This window comes from Heterodontus francisci, chromosome 1 (genome assembly GCF_036365525.1).
Source record: "Heterodontus francisci isolate sHetFra1 chromosome 1, sHetFra1.hap1, whole genome shotgun sequence".
Classification (NCBI taxonomy): domain Eukaryota; kingdom Metazoa; phylum Chordata; class Chondrichthyes; order Heterodontiformes; family Heterodontidae; genus Heterodontus; species Heterodontus francisci.
Genome location: NC_090371.1, coordinates 201,222,982 through 201,247,016, shown reverse-complemented (window position 1 = coordinate 201,247,016; position 24,035 = coordinate 201,222,982). Strand labels below are relative to the sequence as shown.

Below are 24,035 nucleotides of genomic sequence, written 5' to 3'. Positions count from 1 at the left end.
CCTGTCTGATTGGTTCTTTCACGATCACAGTAAAGGTAAAAGGTAAAACATTCACGGAGGTGGTAAGCACAATCACTGTTTAAAAGGAATAAACCCTGTTGCAATCAAATAAGAAGAAGGGCAAGAGCGGTGACTGTGACTCCCCTCTTCACTTGGCTCTAATACCAGGGATTAGAAACTTCAATTTAGAGGCCTGCTACCTGACCCGAACCCAACAGGACTCGACAACGTGTGTCGGGTTCGGGTCGGGTCGGGCCCATCTTCAGGGTATGGCTTTCAGGCTCAGGTTGGTTCGGGCCGAGTCCAGGTTGAGTCGGGCCGGACACACACGGTAAATGCTCTGCTGGTAAGTATTGAAACTAAAAAAACTTACCTGAGCTGGGAGTCCGGGATGAAACTGAGTCTGCACAGTGAGCGAGTGACGTCACTATGATGTCGTCACGCATGCACTGCAGCTTCGTGGAGCTTCCCAGTCAGAAAGTAAGTAAAGGGATGGTCGGGTCGGGCTCGGGTCGGGTCGAGTCGGGGCGGGTTCAGGCTGGGTCAGACTTGGGTCTGCTGTGGTTCAGTTGGGTTCGGGTCGGCTTCCTTTTTCCCGACCTGAGCAGGCCTCTACTTCAATTATGGAGATAGACTGGAGAAGTTGGGACTGTTTTTCTTGGAGAAGGGTCAGAGGACATTTGATAGAAGTATTCAAAATCATGAGGCGTCTGGACAGAGTAGGTAGGGAGAAACTGTTTCTACTCATGAAAGGATCCAGAACAAGAGGGCACAGATTTAAAGTAATTGTTAGAAGAAGTGAAAGCATCATGAGGAGAATCTTTTACACGGAGTGAATGGTTAAGGTCTGGAATGCACTGCCTGAGAGTGTGGTAGAGGCAGGTTCAACTGAAGCATTCAAAAGGGAATTAGACTGTTATACGAAAAGGAAGAATGTGCAGGGTTACTGGGAGAAGGCGGGGGAATGGCACAAGGTGAAATGCTCATTTGGAGAGCTGGTGCAGACACAATGGGCCGAATGGCCTCCTTCTGCACTGTGATTCTGTGAATTGTGGTCTGAATAAGGTCTGGTTTGGTGCGGATTCAAAACGACCTCCTTGATTATGCATCCTATTGTTTCTGGTCACAAAACAACACATTTTGCTTGTCTTATTTACATGGCCTGCCACCTTTTAATGAGCTGTGCATTTGCATTCACAGTATTTTGCTTTTGTGCTGTTCGGTGGATTTTCACAGGACTGACATCCCCTGGGGCCAATATCCAGCCTTTATATCAACGACTCACAACACAAAAAAAAGTCCATAATGTGTAACTGAGTATTGCCACACCATGAACTACACTTCCTCCATGCTCATGGTGATTGGGTGATTGGCTTCCTTTTTCATCTTATGATTAGGTCGTGGTAACATCAATCAATCCAGCCAGAAGGCGGGTTTTGCAAGTCCTGCTCTCTGATTGGTTGTATGTGTTTTGGCCTCTGATTTGTTAAGCGTCCTGTCAATCTCCGTCTCCTGCATTGTTACGCCGGCGCTCCAGGCCTATCCCGACGCCTATTGAGAATATGGAACCAATAGACATTTGTGATTGGATATAGTGGCTGCCACTCATTCCCTCAATCTTGACAGCTGGCGGGGCGGCTACAGACTGAGAGACTGAGAGTGAGACAAGGAGCAGTGAGCGGAGCCGCTCGATACATTGTAACTCAGTGCAAGTCGCAACTGTGTGGCTCTTCCAGCCATCGAGCAGAAAAAACAACTGGAAATGGAAACGTGCATCAAAGGTAGGTTTCAGTGTCAATCACTTCATCCAGTTTAGAGGCGCTGCCGTTTACTGACTGTGAATCACAGTTTGGAGTTAAATTTCACCCGACCAATGGTACGGATTCAGTCCCATTACTGACAGATTCAAACGTGTTCAATTCTGTCATTTAAAAAAAAAGAGGATGGAATGGAGTACGTGTAAAGACATGTGGGGAAAGAAACGGCCAAATCAGGGAGGATTACGAAATATGAACCAAAAAAGACTAGTACTGACATTTGTGGCAGTTGCAGTTGTTGAGCTAATTCTTTTTTTGTTAGTCGTTTCCAAATCCAGTGTATATCATAGATTTTTTTTTTAAGCCAAGTATGGTATTGCATAGTCCACGCTGCAGATCAGAAGCATTTAAAAAGACATAATCTCTGCAGCAGATTTTGATATATGGTTTGTATAGTATTAATTTTCACTTTCCATTACAGTATATCAGACACTCATTGTTAACTTCAACTAAATTATTGTGTCAGTTAACGCAGAAAGAATAAATTAATAGCACATTGGTAATTTGGATGTAAGGAGAACACTGGACAGCCAAACAAAGCATCTAAAGGGTGGGATTGTACATGATTTATTGTTTGGAAGGTAATGATGTACAGATCCAATTTCCAGGGTTGCTTATTGTGTATTCTGGGCACACAACCACACGCAGGGAATTACCCTGGGGAGAGAGGAAATCACCTGCCCAGAGGGCAGTTTTAAAACGCTGCTGCTTAGATTCCCTGTCGTATTTCTTCTAGTCAGAGAAAGTGTCGATTGCCATTCAGATCTGTCACAATCAATCACATTTATCAGTATTCACGCATCTTTTGTCTTTCGAGTTAATGGGTGTATATTAGTAAATGTAATTACTTTTTGAACTTATAAAAAAGGTATTTTGTAAGGCAATATGAACATTTGATCGAATTTAGATTAGAATAGTGGTGTGCATATTTCAACGTTGTCCATTAACTAATGAAAAGATCACTCTTGAGAAGGAATGGCAGAAAAAGTTTGTGTTTCTCCTAAAAGCAACTCGATAGCTGGATGGATTGCACAAAGGTGATCCTTGTGTGTTGTAGGCAATTGCATTCTAGCAGAGTGATTGATCCCATGCCTGTGGTAGATCAAGGGACAGGAAAGATAAGCAGTCTTTTTGCTTCTTTCGTTAATTGAGGTAAGAGCTTACTTATCCTTCAGATAGAATTTATTTATGCTCAGCAATGAATCTTTTATGTGTTTAAAAATATTCTTTTATCCACATTATAGGCTACATTGTTTTGTGCAGTAGTTGTGATATTCAATACCACACTATGATTTTAAGGGTTTTGCCATTCTCTTTGGCATCTGTTAGGACATCATGGAATAATTTCAGAATACTGTAGTTATTTTAGGAGTCACACAAGATGAAATAAAAACTATAATGACAAATATTACATCGTATAAATAAGTACTGCAAAGAACCTGGCTTATAGGCTGAATAAAGCACCATTTTCAATCATAAGACACCATTGGTAACTTTTAGTATTTGCTCTATTGACTGGGCTTTTGTTATATAAAACATTATGACTAGTTTATATTAGAGATGTTATTGCAGATTTTTCTTACTTTTTTAAGGTACCCTTATTCTTCATGGGGATTATTTAAATAGGAGAAAAAGTATATTGGAAATGAATGATCTATTCACTGGGGTGACACATGGGCAGACATAATAGCAGGAAATTTCCTCTCGAGCAGCAACGTCACAAGAAATGTGATTCAGAGCAGAGGGACCTCCAGTTACCCTCAAACTCAGACAGAACCTTCTGAGTTCAGAGGCTGGCTGAAAGCTCCTCTTCACCTCAGCGAGGCAGTCAGAGGTGGAAATCACCGGGAAATGAGAATATTTTTGCTGGCCCCCACCACAGGACCCTGCCAAGGGGGAGTGGCATTTTGCTACAGCAGCTTATAATTCCTATCTGGTCTTTCTTGGAACATAGGAATTGCTTGATGAAAAAGGACCTAGGTCCATCTAATTGGCCTTTAACATCCTGGTCGTCAAAAGATACGACAATAATGGAGAAGTTAACTTATAGCAATCAATCTCTATCAATTAGTCTACAACAGATCGAGGAATGACACCAGGAAAACCCCTAATGGTGGAGAACCTTTGGAACCGTAGGTCCAAAGTCACCTTTTCCTTTCATGCACCCTACACTTGGCATATTTCATGTCTTAAGTTAGTTTCCTGGACCAGCAAATGCTGCTGATGTTTATTGCATCGATTTGCCTGACAATCCATTATACCCACTAGGAGAGATTCCAGCCTTTGTAATGCTGGATGCCATTACTTGCTCTGAGTCTTACTATGACTGTGAAAGAAGGAAGATGTAATGTATGATGCTACTTCATTGTAATCTACTGCTTGTAATATTACCAGCCTTGTTTCAGCGAGCACTTCTGCAATCTACTGGAAATAATGCTAGCAGACAGATGTGGGTAAACAATGGAGAAGGACCTGGTGGAACAAGTCCCCAATAAGCTTTCCATCCCTGATGGCAAAAGATCCAGCCAATCTGCTGGATTGGCAACATAATAGCTACCCTAATAGGTCTACCATTGCTTTTCATACTGTATCACATTGCCTGGGAAATGGGATCCAACTTGAAGTTGATGGCAATGTCTACCTGGAGAATGCTCACCCCACCCAATTTCAAACTAGCAGCCAGGTACTTAGAAATGCTCTTCTCTTCAAATTAATTTTTTTAAATTTATAAACTTGGCTACTTTATGTCACCATGATGAAGGAATGTACACAAGTCATTTAACTATAAGTAAGTCAGGCAATAACCAGAAGAATAGATGCGATTCCACTGGCAGTCTTCATCCAGCCGCTGGCAAATTACAACAAGCAACAACATTAAAACAGTGACTACACTTCAAAAAGAACTTCTTTAGCTGTGAAGTGCTTTGGAAAAATCCTGAGGATGTCAAAGGTGCTACATAAATGCAAGTACTTTCTTTACTCTTAAAAGGTGCAATGGCCATTGCTGAATTATTCCCTGTAGTGCAACATTTCATGTTCGGGCAACGCTCTAGAATTATAGAATTTTACAGCACAGTAGGAAGCTTGGTCCATCGAGCCTGTGCCAGCTTTTTGGTAGAGCTATCCAATTAATCTCACTCCTTGCTCTTTCCTCAGCCCTGTATTTGTTTCCTGTGTAAAGACATATGTCTAACCTTTCACCATTCACCCTCTTGAATCGATAGCATATTCTATATTGTGCACACTGTGCCCAGGTCTATCTGTCTATCATCTAACACTGACCCTTGGGACACATCATTTCCAGATGTTCTCTCATCCCATTCTGGGTTTCTGTCCATGCTGCTACATTTCATCTGAAACCATGCATCAGAATTTTTGTACAAGGGACCTTCTCAAATGCCTTCAGAAAATTCATATGTGCTATATCGACTGCATTTCCTTTTATAGTTGATTTAAATGTTTTCTTCCAGCATCACGAAGAAAGAGTTTTGTTTATTCACTTCAAATTTTGGAGTTAAAGAAAAGCTGCTGCAAATCGGAAATAAAAATGGCAAATGCTGGAAATGGACAGTTGCCAACTGAAAGGGGAAGGAAAACTTTGTTTTGGACAGATTCTTTCATGAGAACGTGCTTGTATATTTGATAATGCAATTAAATAATTGTGTAAATTCAAGAGCATTAGTACATCTATCGTGGTGGTTTGAAGAACCAATCTTTGTTTATTCCTAAATTCTCAAGTATGGCCAGTTGATGGCTAACTTTAAAAAATTATTGTTCCATTGTACAAATGCACAGTGCCATTACAGCTAACTTCAATATTTGCTGCCATCATTGCAACTATTGAGTTTCTGGCACCTGTAATTGCAACCACGGGCAAGAACTTTTCGAAAAGGTAAGTGGTCCAGCCACCAGCACCAAAAGCGGGACCCGGCCCTACACAGGTGGACGCTGGGACCCTGGGCAGTATTTTACCAGTGGCGGCCAATTAAGAGGCAGCTGCCGGGACTGCAGTCCGTTTGAGAACAGCGGCCCACCTCCCAGAGCTGCTGGTCCAATCGGAGGGCCAGCAGCTCTGCAGCCTTGGCAGTGCCACCGATAAGAGGTGCCCGCTGCTGAGGATGTGGGAAGAAGGATAGGGTGCCCCTGTGCTGAGGCGCTCTCGAAACAAGGTAAGTTTTTTTCTTTACCCAGCCAGGGCCAGGCAGGTGGGGCCTGACGATTGGGAAGGGGGTGCACCCTCAAGCAGCAGCATTGTAACTGCAAGGGCAACCATTGTTGCTGGGGGACCCCTCTGTAGGCCATGGAGAAGGCTCTCCTGAAACCCCTCCCCCCTTGCCCCCCACCCTGGGTACCCATTGGAGACTGCCAGGCTTTACCTGGCGGTCTTCCCACTTGACGGCGGTCCTCCCGATGCCAGCAAAACGCCGGCAGGGGCGGGAAGGGGCCGCTAATTGGTCGCTTGTGTTCAGTCAGCAGGCAGACATGCCGTTGATGTTCCTGCCACAGGTAATATCCCCTGGTGGCCGGAAGACGTTGGGCTGCTCTCCCAGTGCCTTCTGCTGCCATTTTCTCAGCCCACCTGCCTCCCAACCTCTCTCAAGAGGGCTGGTAAAATCCAGCCCACAGTCTTTTACATTCTTAGGTGGTACATCTGCCTAATCACTGAGCTTAAAGGGATCTTATCTGCATTCCTTAATAATCTAATGGCTCTCAGATAGTGAGGTGCAGTTTACAGTCTGGATTCTCTGGTCTTGTGAGGCTTCTGGCTGTGATAATTGGGATAAAATAGGAACTTTGCCTGTTCCAGAAAATTTGGTGCCACAGAAGTTAAACATACGAACATACAAACTAGGAGCAGGAGTAGGCCCTTCGAGCCTTCTCTGCCATTCAACAAGTTCATGGCTGAACCAATTACTCCACATTTCCACCTACCCCCAATAACCTTCCACCCCTTTGCTTATCAAAAATATATCTACCTCTGCCTTAAAAATCTTCAGACTCTGCTTCCACCGCCTTTTGCGGAAGAGAGTTCCAAAGACTCACGATCCTCTGAGAGAAAAAATTTCTCCTCATCTCTGTCTTAAATCGGCGACCCCTAGTTCTAGATTCTTCTACAAGGGGAAACATTCTTTCCACATCTACCCTGTCAAGACCCCTCAGGATCTGAAACGTTTCAATCAAGTCACCTCTTACTCCTCTAAATTCCAGCGGATATAAGCCGAGCCTGTTTCCTTGTAAGCTAGCCCACCCATTCCAGGTATTAGTCTAGTAAACCTTCTCTGTACTGCCTCCAATGCATTTACATCCTTCCTCAAATAAGGAGACCAGTACTGTACACAGTTCTCCAGATGTGGTCTCGCCAATGCCCTATATAACTGAAGCATAACCTCCCTACATTTGTATTCAATTCCCCTCGCGATAAATGATAACATTCTATTAGCTTTCCTAATGACTTGCTGTACCTGCATACTAACCTTTTGCGATTCATGCACTAAGACCCCCAGATCCCTCTGCATCTCGAAGCTCTGCAATCTCTCACCATTTAGATAATATGCTTCTTTGTTATTCTTCCTGCCAAAGTGGACAATTTCACACTTTCTCATTATACTCCATTTGCCAGATCTTTGGCCACTCACTTAACCTCTCTATATCCCTTTGTAGCCTCCTTATGTCCTCTTCACAAGTTACTTTCCTACCTATCTTTGTGTCATCAGCAAATTTAGCAACCATACCTTCCGTCCCTTCATCTAAATGAATTTTTTATTCGAAATGAAAGAAAGCAGGAACGCCAGTGAGCAGTGAGCCAGTGGTCTTACCCTGGAGAAGTGTACTGCTTGTTGGCTGGACGTTAAGTGGCAAACATTGAGGAGCCCATCGTCCTTGCCCTCATCCACTGAACCAACAAAGGGGCTGTGTCATTGATTGACATGTCAAATTGGTTAGAAAGAGCATGATAATGAATTCTAAATCACACAGCTGGAGAGAGGAGATTCCAAATGATAAATGACTTGAGGGATTTAATTTACAGAGTATTCAGCAGTAGCCCTTAATACGCCTGCAGCTACAGCATTCTTACTGTCTTCCCCCGTTTCTTCAGAAAATCCCACAATTCTGAGGACATGGGCCGAATTCTATCATCGCACTGCGCTCTGCGGCAGCACGCTGTGAAGTCGGCTGCAATCCGGCATGGAAGCACCGCCACAGAGCCCCCGCGATATTATGCGTGGAGGCTCATTTAAATGGAGGGGGGGGAGTGGCCGCCCCCACTGATGTAAAGGGGGTGGCCACTGTGTCCCTGGCAACGGCGTCTGGCGTCACCGCGCAGGCACCAGCGCCATTTTGAAAGGGCTGCAAGGAGAAATTTAAATTTTTAAAAGTGCCGGTTCCATAAAAATTTAAATAAAGATTTGTCCACACCTGCAATCCCCTCTCCCACCCCACACCCCCCAATGCATTAATAGTTTTTTGGCCTATCCCCCCCAAAAGAAATTATTTAGCAGTAATGACCTTTCCCCCTTGAACTTTATTCCCTTTGACCCTAAACCCCTTCCCACCATCCCCACAGCCAATAAGGATTGTTTTTCCCACTCCTTCCACACCCCCTCCACCCCCCAGCCCTGACAATTTAACTTCTTTCCCCTCCTCCCCACCAGTGGCTCGCCTCGGAATTCCAGCAGCAGGTAAGTTCATTTGCATCTTAAGTAACCTCATTTCCATAGTTTAAGAAGGTCCTGCTGCCAATCGGCGGGGGGGGGGGGGGGGGGCCTCACTGAGGACTCTCCGCCACTGCTGATATCTGGTGAGGCCTTCTCAGCGTCGTGGGTCGTGGCAGGTCACTGCCGCATGCATTTTACGGACCTCCCTGCCACGATCCATGATGCCGAGGGGCTGATAAAATCCAGCCCTTGCACCAATTGATAATTAGATATTTTTAAATTACTCATCATTACAACATCAGTGAATTTGTAACTAACATTTAATTTTGGAAATTCTGCAGGTTTTTGATTTTGAATTGATCTCTCGATGACAACTGCAAATATTTCCACTAGTACTTACTGCTGAGATGGATGGCAACTATAGTTTTGCAACTCCCTGAAAGAATGTCTCATCTCAAGGATGGCATCTGGGACTGTGCAGTGCTCTCTCTATACCGCACTAAAGAGTCAGTCTAGGTCATCACAGCCAATCTCAAACTTGTCCGGCCATTCACGTTTCTAGCAAGGAACATTGGGAAGCTATCAGCAACAGGAAGGCTGACCAGTTTTCTCCCTGGGGCGGTGAAGCCAGTTGTGATGCTGTTGGAACTAGCGCACGCCACCAATAAGCTGAGTGTTGGCCAACATCACTACTGTCAGCACTGCCTCTAAAGGCAACACAATAGCTTGTTGTTGGAGGTAATCATACTTTTTGACTATGGGGAGCTGAAGCAGTCACTCACATGAAGACAGTTGTTTGCTGGTCTTTGTAGATTTCTCCACCAGTCATCTTTGGCAAAACATCACTGTTTGCAACATCAAAGCAGCTTTTGTACTGATGTTTTATTTAGGTTGGATTCTAGGACACTGGTCCAGAATCAATTGCTCATTGCAATTGCAGCACTAAATCCAGTTTCCCTATCCTAGTAGCAGGACCATAGACCCGTGAAAAATTGGGTCTGTGATTCTGCTGCCAGGATAAATGAGCTGGATTTAATAGTGTGAACAACAGGGAGTTAGCTCACAGACACTGGTTTCCTGAAATCCAACCTAAACAAGCAGCAGTATAAAAGGGCTTAAAACAGGTGCCTTTGGTACTGGAGAAATTTATCCATATAAAATGAGACACTTCCTACACTACTAAGAGGTGCAGAACCACTTCCTGAATTACAAATGTAACATTTGTTATGCTCAAAGCACGTAAAATGCAACAGTCACTTTGTATTTTAGGATAGATTGCATTGTTTAAAAAAAAAAGCCAGCTAATAGTGAGTGAATCTGCCAAGAGGAAAAATAAATTCATCAAACTGTGAGTGTGTGTGTGAGAAAGAGCTTGATTTTTGTTTAGTTGATAGCTATTTTCAAACTGGGTATGATTGTTTTGAAATGAATGCTTTCAGTAAAACAGGACTGGTAGGTTTATTGTACAGGAGACTATTTATTGAAAGTCCAAAAAGGCCATGGACCATTTGATCAGCATAGCAGCACTGAGTTGTAGGAGGCATGCCTGTAATTCTCCATGTACAAACTTCACTGATGTTAACCTGGTCATTGGGCGAAGTGCCAAGCAGAGGTATCCAATAAGGAGAGACGACAAAGCTGAGGATATGCCTTGCTTGGGCTGCCTGAGCTAAACTGCTCTTATATGTTGTCTACCGGATGGTTGCAACAAACTATAATGGTTATTGGCACATTTCCCACCTTGGTGTATTGTGCAGAGGGACCAGAAATAGGGGGTAAAGTGGTCTTTTTGAAAAAAAAAAGATAAAAATATAAACTAGACAAGTTAAGAAATGTTAGCTTAAAAGATTTGAATTGTTTCACAGTGAGATTCAGTCCAAAATGTTTCTTTGTGTTACTATACTGCAAAGTAAGGGCCATCTGTATACCAAATGTTATAGAGCTTGCTCAAATAATGCTGTCGGCTGTGATGAGGCCATTTCTTCCAGACTGCTGTAGATATTGAATCGTGGGTGAAATAATTTCCTGGTTTATTTTTGTAACGGCTTTTTCCAGCAAAAAAATGATTGGATAAAGATGCTTGAAAAAATACTAGCCAATAGCATTTTATAGCAGGGGTGCAGTCATAACGTTTAAGTTCAAGTAATGTCAAAGGAATCTGCTGTCGATTAATGGGCTCTCTGCCTGGAGGGAGTGGTTTGGCCCATTCTTTCAGTCATCAGTGGGAGGATAACTGGAACATGTACAGGGAGGACAGAGTTTGTGGAAAGTCTCTTACCTCGCTGTTTCAGAGAAGCACATGGTTACCATTGTCTCCCTGCCTGCCTTATGCAGTGTATAATAATTTTAAGGACATACCTAATTCAGAAGCATTTTTTGAACTTTAAAGAGGTTAATACAATTGTAAATAACTATTTTAGATACTATACCTCGCAATAAATTGAAATTAAGGTTGCCTATTACATGTGACGTTGTAACTGCACTCGGGGAGCTGCACAGATCAATATTTTTTTTAAAGCATTCAATTTGTTTGGGTAAGAAAAATGTTGAACTAATCTCTAATTAAATTTCGGTTATCTTTATATCAGCACTGTAGCAATGCAGCATATAGTTAATGTAATTTCATTTTCTCTAACATCCACAGATTGATTTTTATCCTGTTTTATAATGTACATATTTCCATGTCCCTGAACAGTGCTTTGACTGGTTGACATCTTTTAATCAGTTTTCCTGACATTTCTAGAATACAATAAACAGATTTTCAGCTACTGTCATGTTTTTCTCGGTGAGCAGCATGATTGTATGTACGCTTTTCTCTCTTCTGCTTTTATACATGCACTTATCACTCCCAGACCTGATTACCCCCAATTAATTCCATACTGGCTTCCCATCTTCCACACTCCACAATTTCCAGCTTATTCATAAGTTTGCTGTTCATCTCCTACCCTGCACGAAGACATACTTACCCATCACCCATACTGTCACAGACCCAAAGTCTCAAATTTAACATTCTTGTCCTTGTCTTTAAATCTATCCTTGCCTTTGTTCTCCCTTTCTCCATAACCCCCTCCCCCGAACTCTCCATTTCTTTGACTCTGACTTCTTGTACTTCACTCACAATGGGCAGCTATGCCTTCAGCCAATTAGGCCCCTCTTTAAAGCCCTCCACATCACTCTGCACACATAGATGTAGACAGGCAGTCTCCTTCACAGGATTTATTTTGAGGGTATTCCAGGTTCTTACCTCCAGAAAACACATGCATTATAAAGGCAGTAATGTGGGGGATAGTATGGTTCCTCCGAATAGGGAAGCATAGTGGGAAAACATTCGTGATCCTGTAGGACATTAAAGCCTGGAAGTCATTGAGCTGCTTGAATGGAAGGCATTAAAAGTATTTGTGACACTGGAGATATTTTTCAAATTTAAGTTAATTTCAGCGAAGTGATGGAATTTCATTGTTCCTGTGTTTTGAGAGAGAGGATGATGAGGACATGGAGGAAGAGCCTCCAGAATCATGTATATAGATTAAATTCAACCTGTAGCTGCTGATGCTATTGGTTCTAGATAATTTTCCCACAGGCGGGTTCTAAGAAGGCTGCGGTCTCGCCTGATACAGTGGGCTGAATTTTAACCTAAATAAACAAGCGGATTTGGGTCGGGGGAAGGGGGGCTGGTGGTTAAAGGCTCAAATCTGTTTCCCGACTCATATTGGCCCTAACCTGCCCATTTCCAGCTTTAACTGAGGTGGCAAGTTGGGCAGGCAGCCAACTTGCTCCAAGGAGGCGGGCTAGAACTTTAAATATGATAATGAGTCTGTGAGCTTCATTTGCAGTTTTTGACTTTAATTACTATCTCGCAAGTTTCCTGAGCATCAGGTAACCTGGCAGCTTCATTAAGGACTTGGTGGACTCAGTAGGTAAGTGCATTTGCATCTACCTCCCTTGATCCAGGTGCCTGCCTGTGAAGCCTCTGTGATCGGGCCCCCGGCCACACCGCCCCAGAAATGTCTGATCCCACCAGGAAGCCTCAGACCTCCTACCAGAATCGATCGGCCATGCCCACATCCCCACCACAGACTTAAACAAAAGCAAAATAGTGTGGATGCTGGAAATCTGAGATCAAAACAGAAAGTGCTGGAATTACTCAACAGGGCTGGCAGCAGTAGTGGAGAGAGAAACAGCTAATGTTTCAGGTCTGTGACCTTTCATCAGAGCTGGCAAAGGTTAGAAATGTAATAGGCTTTGAGCAAGTGAAAAGCTGGAGGGGGAAGAAGAACAAAAGGGAAAGTATGTAATTGGGCAGAAGGCAGGAGCAATTAAATGACAAAGATGTCATGGAACAAAGGCAAAGGGAGTGCTAATAGTTGTATGAAACGACAAAGCATTAGTCCAGAGAGAGTGTTAATGGCAGAATAATGAACAGCTCTGTCCAAAAGCAAATACCTGAAAAACAAGTTTGAGACAGGCTGATGGTAAAAAATGGAATAAAATAAAGAAAGTCATGCTCTGAAATTGTTGAACTCAATGTTGAGTCCAGAAGGCTGTAGTGTGCCTAATCAGAAGATGTGGGTGCTGTTCCTCGAGCTTGTGTTGAAGTTCACTGGAACACTGCAGCAGGCTGAGGACAGAAATGTTGGCATGAGAGCAGGGTGGTGAATTGAAGTGGCAAACAACCGGAAGCTCAAGGTCATGCTTGTGGACTGAGTGGAGGTATTCCACAAAGCGGTCACCTAACCTGCGTTTGGTCTCACCAATGTAGAGGTGATCGAATTGTGAGCAGCAAATACAGCATACTAAATTGAAAGAAGTACAAGTAAATCGCTGCTTCACCTGGAAGGACTGTTTGGAGCCTTGGATAGTGAGGCGAGTGGAGGTAAAAGGGCAGGTATTACACCTCCTGCGATTGTGTGGGAAGGGGATGAGGTGTTGGGGTGATGGCGGAATGGACCAGGGTGACGCAGAGGGAATGATCCCTTTGGAATGCTGACAGGGGAAGGGAGGGAAAGATCTATTTGGTAGTGGCATCACGCTGGAGGTGCTGGAAATGGCGGAGGATGATCCTTTGGATGTTTAGGCTGGTGGGGTGGAAAGTGAGGACGAGGGGAACCCTGTCACGGTTATGGGAGGGTGGGGAGGGGGTGAGAGCAGACGTGTGGGAAATGGGTTGAACACGGTTGACAGCCCTGTCAACCACAGTGGAGGGAGAATCCTCGGTTCAGTAAATAGTGAGACACGTCAAAAGTGCTGTTTTGGAAGATAGAATCATTAGAACAGATGCGTGGGAGATAGAGAAACTGGGAGAATGGAATGGAGTTCTTACAGGGGACAGGGTGTGAGTAAGTGTAGTTGAGACTTACTGCCACAGACGTACTTGGTGCTATAGCTATCATTAATCGGCTCTCTGTCTGTCTGGAGGACAGTCTCCGCAGTGTGTGGGGGAATCCTGAATTGAGGGTTCCCTCTGACTTTCTAACCAACTTGCTCCCTTGACACTTAGAAAAAAATGAAGAATGAAGTTAGAAGTTTTTTTTTATTTGCACTGAGAGAATGGTTTAGCATCAGTGACTATTGAGACAGAGACTAATAATATCATCAAAAAGTCAATCGGATAAGTAATTGAAAACAGAATGTAAAAGGTACTGAGAAAGGACAGGAATTAGAATAAACAGCTCCAGCTGAAGAGCAAGCACCAGCACAGACACAGCAGCTGCAAGGTCTCCCTGTTGAGAAAACAATGAGGATTGAGAGACTATCTCGATATCTCTCACTGAGTGAAGGAGGTTGAGAGAGATTTAGAAATTGGGGAGCTTGAATGGGAGGGCGATTTGAGAGTGAGAGAAGGGGTTGAAACCAGGGGGCATAGATTTAAGGTAAGGACAAGAGGTTTAGAGGGGATTTGAGGAAAAAAATATTCACTGAGAGGGTGGTTGGAATCTGGAATGCACTGCCCGAAGGGGTGGTAGAGGCAGGAACCCTCACAACATTTAAGAAGTATTTAGATGATCACTTGAAAAGCCATAGCATACAAGGCTACAGGCCAAGTGCTGGAAAATGGGATTAGAATAGTTAGGTACTTGATGGCTGGCACGGACATGATGGGCCAAAGGGCCTGTTTCTGTGCTGTATGACAATGACTCTATAGTGATTAAAAAAGTGAGGAACAGATAAAGTGAGAGGGCGCATTGCTAGACTGATTGAGGATTGAGAGAGGGGAAGGGGATTGAAAGGCAGTTTGAGAGAGGGCTTTCTTGGAGATATAGGGAAATGCAGAAAGATAGTGGGGGCAATTTAAGCAGTCCACAACGCCAGATTTGGTGGTGTGCCAGGTGATATAATTAGGTGGGAGGTGTTTTTTCGTATTTCCGATGGTGGGATATTTTACAGGAATTAAATTGGTGGCAGGTTTGTGACGTTGTGAGGTTCCCCCAGTGCAGTGGTGGATTGCAGCTTTGCATTCGTTTCAATAACATGAATAATTATTACCCGACACGTAGTTACAGTTTAGTCCTAGCTGCCAGATTGTGGAAGGCGAGTGATATTTCTGTGCCACCCGGTTCACGAATATTTCAACATGGCGTGCAACAGTCAGATTTGTGCAGCTGAGTCTCAGGACTGTGCTGTTCTCTCTTCAACTCAGCCACTAAACTAACACCAGCAATGGAATGGATGTTTGCTTCCAGGCTCGGCACCAGCAAGGGTGAATCATCTCAGGGGATGGCAGCGGTGACTGAGTGGAGGAGCAGGGCAGGGTAGTCAGGGAGGGAAGGGTAGGGCAAACGGGTGCATGGAGGAGTAGGGGAGGGTAGTCAAGGAGGGAAGGGTGGGGTTAATCGGGTGCATGGAGGAGCAGGAGAGGGTAGTCAGGGAGGGAAGGGTGGGGTTGATCGGGTGCATGGAGGAGCAGGAGAGGGTAGTCAGGGAGGGAAGGGTGGGGTTGATCGGGTGCATGGAGGAGCAGGGGAGGGTGGAATGGAGTGTCCAGATTGTTGAATGGTTGATGTTGATGGTGAAGATGCATTTTGTTGGCTGTGGGGGTGATGGGTGGATTAGATCAGTACAGTGTGAAGATATTTGGCAAGGGGCTAAAGGGAGGGATGAATGCTGTCAAAGTCAGAGAGCTGTGGGGCAAATTGAGGGTATTAGCTAGCAGGGGGAATGGTCACAGTCAATGGGGGTAAATGGATTCTGTAGAGGGGAAGGTCAAGACTAATGGGTGGGTGTTCGACAGCTCCATATGGAGGGGAACGGGACTTGGCAACAATGGTCAGTTTGATGTGAGGAGGTTCAAGGGTAAGAATTGGCATGTTGGTAGTAACGGGATTGGGAACAGTGGGGAGGGATGGCACGAATACATTGATGATTACTCAGTAATGGGGGGGAAAGTTCAATGGTAACAGAGGGAAGGATAACGGTAACATTGGGTGAGTCAAGGGTGATGGGTTCAAGTTGGAAGGTTGCAGGAGGAGGTTGGAAGTGGATAGAATTTCCCTGAATTCCACCTGCACCATTTTCCCCAACGATAATGGAAACCATGTGGACACTCAAGGATTGCAAGGAGAGTGGGGGCAGGTAAACGACAGTGGGTGTGTCTTCTAACTGGCTGCAATTTGAAGGCAGATATAAGGGAACTGTTCATTACCTCGATGTTTCAGCTCACTAGCAACAGAGGGCTGAATCGCCACACTCTGCTTACTTATTGTTCAGCAAAGTCACAGTGACATGGGTCTCATACACCCAATTTGTCTAGTACCATGGGAAGAACAAAGAGAGAGACTAAGGAGGGCTCTTTTCCCTCAACTCATGATGCCTGAGTGCCAGTAACCAGCAGAACAGGAAGATGAGGATGCTCCGAATGATAACATCCCGGAACGGCCTTATTGAAGATGGGCACAGGCACATCATCACATCCTCAGGACAAGGACAAATTACCTTCAAATGTGAGAGAGGCAATGCCAGAGACATCTAAGGATGTCACATGAAATGGTCACAGAAATTTGTCGGATCCTGCAGCATGACCTGCAGCTGCCCGGCTTCAGTGGGAATCCCATGCTAGTTGCCCTCAAGGTGACTGCTGAACTGTTTTTTCTCCAGCTGCTCCTTCCAGAGATCCACTAGTGACATTTTGTGGCATCTCGCAGTCTGAGACCCACAGGTGCATCAAAGAGGTGACCAATGCCCATTTTCAATGCACCATTGTTTTCATCTACTTACCTGTAAACAAGGACAGCCAAGCAGCTTGGTCTGCGGCACTATTGCTGGCTTCCTTAGAGTGCAAAAAGTGATCGACTGTACTCGTGTGGCCATTAGAGTTCATGGGACCAGTCTGCTGTCTTTGTCAATTGCAAAGACTTCCACTCTTTAGACATACAGGTGGTTTGTGACCACAGGAGAAGAATCATGCATGTTTGTGCATGTTTCCAAGGGAGCTGTCATGACTCATACATTTTGAGGAACTCCCAGCTGCCAGCAGTTTTTGAGGAACCAGCCGAAGTGGACAGATGAATCCTGGATGACGAGGGTTACCCCCATTGTACATGGTTGATGACATCAGTATGTCATCCCAAAGTGCTGCTGAAGAGAGGTACAATGTTGCTCACACATCCACCAGAGCCATCATTGAACACATCATTGACATGCTGAAAATGTGATTCTATTGCCTTGACTGGTCTGGAGGGACTCTTCAGTACATGCCTCAGAGAGTGTCACAAATAATCGTCATCTACTGTGACTTGCACAACCTTACAATTATATGCAGCAAAATTCTGCAGGCGGAGGAACAGGATGAAGACCAGTCCTCCTCAGGTGAGGATGACTATGAAGAGGGTGAGGGGAATGACAACAATGACAATGATGCCAGCATCGATATGAGGGACATGGAGAGACATGCAAGGGACATCAGGGAGAACCTCACTTATGCACATTTCAGCCAACAATAAGCCACATCATCAAGGAATGATGGGAGCAGAAACATAACAATTCCCCACAGAAATTCCCTTTGGCATGAGGTCTTATTCATCACTGCAATTGTAATGAAGAGTTGCTGCACTTTCATGTGATTGGTATTTGAAATCATCCCTGGGCTACGATGAATCTAACTACAAACCACTGCAAGCAGTGTTAAGTTATGACTGTAGAAAACAAAAGTAAGTTATGACAGTATTGGGAAAAAGTTATTAATCATCAATAGGAAAGCAGCCATCATTGAAGAATGAAGGCTCAAATTCCATTGAGATATGGACACTGGACATTTCCTGAGCTGCTTTGCAAACATCACTGCGTTCCTGCCATAGGCCTCCAAAAAACATCTTTGTATCCATCTGTAACCAAGCAAAACATTACTGAGAATAGATCAAATTTTGCATGAAATAAAAATGCCTTAATAAATCTTTACAATAGCGACAATTTCTACATTTCCCGAGCCACCTTTGTGATCAAAACTCTTTGTATTTCCTTTTTTTACCACTATGTCTTAGTGCTACCCCGACATTAGCAGCTGAGGTGGAGGCAGTCTGCTCAGTGCACTGTCCTGTTGCTGTGAATGGCCATGGCGGGTATCCTCTGGAGGAATGGGACCTTGATGGCTCCATCCTCCTGGGGGTCTGCAGCAATGGTGCTTGAGTATTCCCCGTATGCTCACCTGCTGGAGGTAAGGGGGGCAATGTCAGGGGGGCGGGGTGGGAGGGAGAGGATGAGGCTCCACTTTCCCTGGGGGTGTCCTGAGAGGAAGGCCCCGGGGAAGCTGGCACACCCTCCTCCTCCAAGTGTGAGAACAATGGCACCAGCCTGTCTCTCTGAGGGGAAGGAGCACCTGGAGGGAGGTCCAGGTTCCTTGGGCCTCCGCGCCCCCCCCCCCACTCTCCGTTTAGACTCTGCTGCATGAAGCCCAAGGCAACAGCGATGGAGTGCAGGTCAGATTGCATATGGCTCAAGTGGTCAACCAGACTCACCACAGAGCTCACCAGACTGTCTACTGAGGAAGCCATATGGTCAAATGCCTGGGACATGGCATATGTCATAGCCTGTATGGACTCCTCCATGGCACATGCAAAGCAACACATGACCTCAGGCATCTCTGACACTTTTCCACGTGGCTTTGCTGCACATCCAGCAGACTTCTCGTAGCAACAAATGGAGGATCATCATGAACATGGGGCTGAGTAGGGGCCTGGTCCCCAGCAGTCCTCCAATTGTCAGGTGACCTGGCTGGCACATGCTCCCTCAGCTGCTGGGACATGTCTGTGTCGTGACCACCAGCTTGTGACCCAGAGTCTAATCTTACACCCCTTGCGGACTGTGTGGATGTATCTGTGCAGGTGGAGGTGGAAGAAGAGGCATGTGACGGTGCACCGTCTGGGGCATTGGCTTCTTCTTCCTCCCCAGAGGCAGATTCTTGGGCCATGTGGTGTTCTGTGACTCGAGTGCAGGCACCTGCAGTGAAGACACAAACAGAGGCACTTTAAACATGTGTTTCACATGAGTTCATACAATTTCCTTCAATTTCCACATATGGCTGCAAGAGTGGAGATGACACTTCATCCTTATGCCTTGTGGTTCCTGCCTCACCATCTCCACTCTCCCTGCTTTCCTGCTGTTACGACCAGGTGAGACAGGGGTCTAGGGGTCCCCTCTTAGCCTTTTCCTGGTTTGGCTGTAACAGGGTTTAATTTTTAAAACACCAAGCTTTAGCTTCCCCTTAGTGAGTCCTTGCTCACTACTTTCTCATTGTAATGGCAAATAAATCAACCAGACAGGTTTTCTCAGATTTAAACAAGAAAGGTGTAAGTTTATTAACCGTAAAACTCTAATTTGATTAAAACTACTAGAAATACGCAATGCGACCTTGCTAGCATGCATATGTGATAAACACATATGCAAATAGAGACAGAAAAGGAGAAAAAAAATCAAAAAAGAAAAGGTTTGAAGCTATAGCTGGATTTCGGTTACTGGCTTTGGGTTTGAAGTTAAGTCTTGTAGTTTTCGTTGGAGCCCAGTGCACACTTTCAAACTTGTTTCGATGGTCTTCTGTCTTGAGGCTTGATTTACTTCTGTGGGTCCCTGGAACTTTGTGTGAGAGAGAGAGAGAGAGAGAGAGAAACAGGGAGAGACTTTCATTCTCTGTTGTCTTCAAATTCCAGTCTCTTTCCTTTCTATGTGGCACAATTCAAACAACCCCCAGGTTGCCAGCAGGTTAGTGATGTGACTAGCTCCTTATTTAGAACAACTCTGGCAAGGTTTGTGGATTTCCCCCAAGCTTAGCAGACACTCTCAGTTTGGGGGGGGGGGGGGGGGGAATGGAGGGGATGAAATGCTGGCTCTTAAACATTCAATATCTCTTGATCCAAAATCCATCTGGCTAATTGAATCAGGGAGGCAGTCCATTGTTTTCTTCAGGCAACTGTCTTTTAGAATGCAGATGTGCAGCTATGTTTCCAGCCACTGTCCTCTAGAACGCAAATGTGCAGCCATGTTTTCAGCCACTGTTGTGGTCTTTTTTAAACAAGTTATTTCAAGTCAAAAATAATATTCCATATGACAAAATTAATATGTCTTATTTTGGCAGATGTGGTTTCTCTCGCGACCTCTGATGTCTCCTCCTCAGCTGTAGTCAGCAGTCTTATGTCAGGGACCCCCTCTCCCTTTCTACCATGCTCACACTGGTTGTGGCTTCCTTTATCCCACAGCAGACAGTGCAGATTTAATGACATGGCAAATGATGCATTACAACCATTGCATACATGCATCAACGTCACTCATTCGGAATTGCCTTTGGCATGCCACATTCAATCACATAAACAATGCCAATCTTTGTCATTTAGTGAATGGCACCAAAGCGGCTCATGCATTCCATTGCATTCCTTGTGTACCCTCTGCCTTAAAGACACGGAGCCATGGAAGAAGACAATGGAGTTGCTTTGCCAGGATCACTTACCCTTGCCGATCTGAGCAAGTCATTGATGTGCTTGCAGCACTGCACCCAGGTTCCAAGAGTTACCCCACGGTTCGAGACCTCCTCTGCTACCTCCATCCAGGCTGCCTTGGTGAGGCGGGAGGGTCTTCACAATCCATCTGCAGGGAAGAGGACCTCCCACCTTTCCCTGATAGTCTGGAGGAGAACCTGCAGGGAGGCATCACTGAACCGTGGGGCGGGACGCTGCCTGCTGCCTGCCAGGTGATTTATTTTGGCATTAGGGAAAATAAATGATATGAAGTTGTTGGTGTCTTTCACAAAATAAGGAAGGCAAAAACATTTTGATTTAAGTAAAAGCTTCAATTGCTGATCCTTGTGGCTGCAAACACAGAATGTTTTATATTTGTGGTGATCATGGTGCTTGGGGCAGTGACGGCGGGTTCCACCCATCAATAGCCGCCCCGGCCGCATGATCCTGTGTGTCCCCCGTGCCCATCATCGCATGGCTAATTTACATACAAAATCGTGTGGGAAACGAGATTTGCGGCAGAAGTGGAAGTGACGACAACTTCGGGTCTCACCGTCGGGAATGTCCCGACACTCAAGATTTTACCCAGTGAGTTGAGAGAGCCAGCAAGGGGCTTGGCTGAGAGAGGGAGCGAGGAGTTTGAGCAGGTATAGAGAGCGTAATTGAGAGGTGTGGAGATGAGGGGGAGTTGAGAGATATTGGTGAGAGTGAAAAGTCGGGGTTGAGAGGATGGAAAGGTGGTTGAAGCAGCGGAGGTTTGAGTGAGAAGGGGTGAAAGAGAGAGAGAGAAGGTGAGGAGTTGAGAGATGGTTGCGAGAAAGAGATAGGGGTACGTTAGATAGAAAAGAGTTTAAATAGGGTTAAAAAAAAGAAAGGTTGTGAGAGTACAAGAAAACTAGTTGAAGGAGATATTGAGGGAAATAGGGGGAGGTTGAAAGAGAGTAGTGAGAATGTAATTAGCCACGAAATGCAGTTTTTAGTATAAATGTAGAATTACGATTTTATATTGGAAATATCATAACAACAGAATGTATGACTTTAAAATGTTCCCTCCAACCCCACTTCACCTGAACACTACTCTTAGCATTGACTCTGTGAAAGTGAATTTCCTTGGGGGCTCTCCTGATCGTCTGTTGTAATTTTGGCAGAAGAGCCATGGAACCTCCAAAAAATGGCAGACTATCAGAAGAATCCCCGAGAAAATGAATGCCCACTCTTGTGTGCAACAAAATATTGTGTCTGTGCATACTTCCCAATGTTACGTGTTACACTTGTCAACTTTCTCCATTATAAACACTTATGGACACATTTATAATGGAAATTGGCTTTGTAAACTTGTCTTGCTGTAACTATTCTCCCAATCAATGGTTGTATCAGAGCGCCTCAGATTCACATCCCTCACCTCCTCGGCCTGTACTGCAGAAAAACTCTTCTGCTTCTAATCAAGGGGTATGTCTTGTAATCAAGGGGTATGGCAAGCGGGCGGGAAAGTGGAGATGAATCCTAAGGTCAGCCATGATTGTTTTGAATGGCGGAGCAGGCTCGATGGGCCATATGGTCTACTCCTGCTCCTTTTTCTTGTTTGCTTGTGTTCTCCAACAAACTACTTTGCAAAATGCTGTAAGTTTGCTAATTAACTATAAATAACCTAAAACATTCATACTAAAATAAATGTAAAATGCATGGGTTAAATTTTTGTCCTCACCACTGGTCGGGTGGAGGTGGTGGAAGAGAAGGAGGGTAATCAGATGGAGTGGATTGCCTGTCTGTTGGAGAATTTGAATGAAAATCAGATGGGTTCTGTAACATGTGGGCTACCCGTTCCAGATGACTGGCCATGCTGTAAATTTTGACCTGTATCTTTAAAATGGGGTCTGAATTACATCTGTGAATCCTGGTCCAACTCTCCCACCTGAAGGCTACAGTTGGTCTTGACTGGTGTGTAAAATGGATGGGATCAATTAGCTTCGATATAAATGGGTCTTTTAATTTACCCTGACGGGAATATTTCAGGTTAACTGTACAGGATTTCATTTTTTTCTCTCTAAGCATGTATTTCCCTTTTTACTATGTTTTTTGTTCTGTAGATATTGTGTTGCCATTTTTCGCCATCCTCCTCTTCTGATTGGTACTGACTATTTCTGAGATGTGTTTCTACCAGTGCTCCTCAGCACCTCAGCTAAGTGGCTGTTCTCCCTGTGTGTGTCCAAACAGTGAAACCCAGATTTTTCACTTTGGCAAAAATACGGGAAAAATAATGGAGCTTGATTCACACCTCTCCACTGAGATATGGACAGCCAGATGAGAGTGAGGTTCTGCCAGTCACCTGCTGGAGTTATGGCAGGAGAGCAGCAGAATGCTTGTGGAACTTTTAGGCGATGATAAATGTAGGATCCATATTATTTATCAACTGGGTTGGGATGATACATTCGATGATTAGTTCATGTATTTGCACCAATGGCAGTATTTCTGAGATGGAAATAAATAAGTATATTAAAATATCTGCACTTTGTAGACACAGCTTTGGCTGTAGTGTGAACGTGACATTGAAGCCAACGTGGCAGCTAAGTTTTCACAGTCGGCTGGTTCCCAGCTTGTCAGGGTCTGGGCCAGCTTGAAATCTTGAAAGCTGAGCTGCTAATGATTGTGTAACCCGGAAGTAAACATGATGGTTTGAATTTCAGTTACATTGCAACAATGTTGGATCAATTTGTTAATAGCTGCAGGCGGGTCTGTAGTGGAGGAAGGAGGTGGGAGTTATACAAAGAGAACCAGCAAGTTAATTGCCTGCTGTTTCAGGGTATCATTGTACTGTTTAATGAGCCTATACCTAACAAGAGTGGAAAATAAGCAGTAGCTAAAGCTAAATGTGTTGCAATTGCAATTATTCAGCCTGAGGGTTTCGGCAACATCTGAGATGGAGATTCTGGATAGAATATGTCATTAAAACTTGTCATAGAATGCCAGTGCCCAGCGACATTTTATAGTGCATGAATTTTCTTCTTTCCTGAAATAATACATTCCGTTCATACTTAGCTGCAAATGTTTTCTGAGTCACGTCTCTGATTTTTTTTGTTTCAGATTGTAACTACAGAAGTGCAATTATATTTTGTCTTCATTCAGATCTATAGAATTAGCAGCTGGCTGTACTTGTGTTGTACAGGGATGGATTGCAATAGGTTAGAAATCAGTAATCCAGTTGAACGGTTGTATTTAGAATTGCTAGTCATCTGATGCAGTGGGAGTAATTTTTCAGTGATCGTTGAGGTCCCCAACCCTCCCAAATGGCCAACTGGTCTCCTGAATACTGCTGCTGTCAACTTGTGAGAAATGGTCCTTTTAGACAAGGTTTGTGCATTTAGGGCTGGTGGGGATCCTGACACGGGGCCTAAAAAGTAAGGTGAAACTTGCCTCTGCCCTTTGCAGAATCTCCACCCCCAGCTCTATTTAACGGCGCTCGGCTGTGGACCCATCTCTTTAAGCACGGGGATCCCGCCTTCCAAACCTGCTGGCCAATCAGAGGGTCAGCAGCTCAGCACCACCTGGAGCAGTGGCCACAAACGGTACTACAAGAAGCCTGGGTCCAGGCCCATCGCTGGAGCTCCAGATTCCAGATCATTGAATGT

At 44.6% G+C, this 24,035-nt stretch overlaps 1 protein-coding gene across 1 annotated transcript in view; it reads left to right on the top strand.

The window, feature by feature from the left end:
* Positions 1-1,662: 1,662 nt before the first annotated feature.
* Positions 1,663-24,035, top strand: part of afap1 (actin filament associated protein 1) — a 331,909-nt gene continuing 309,536 nt past the window's right edge. The window contains exon 1 of the mRNA XM_068040149.1: positions 1,663-1,781. Coding sequence (XP_067896250.1) covers positions 1,763-1,781 — 19 coding nt within the window. The 5' untranslated portion in view covers positions 1,663-1,762. The remainder of the gene's footprint in view (positions 1,782-24,035) is intronic.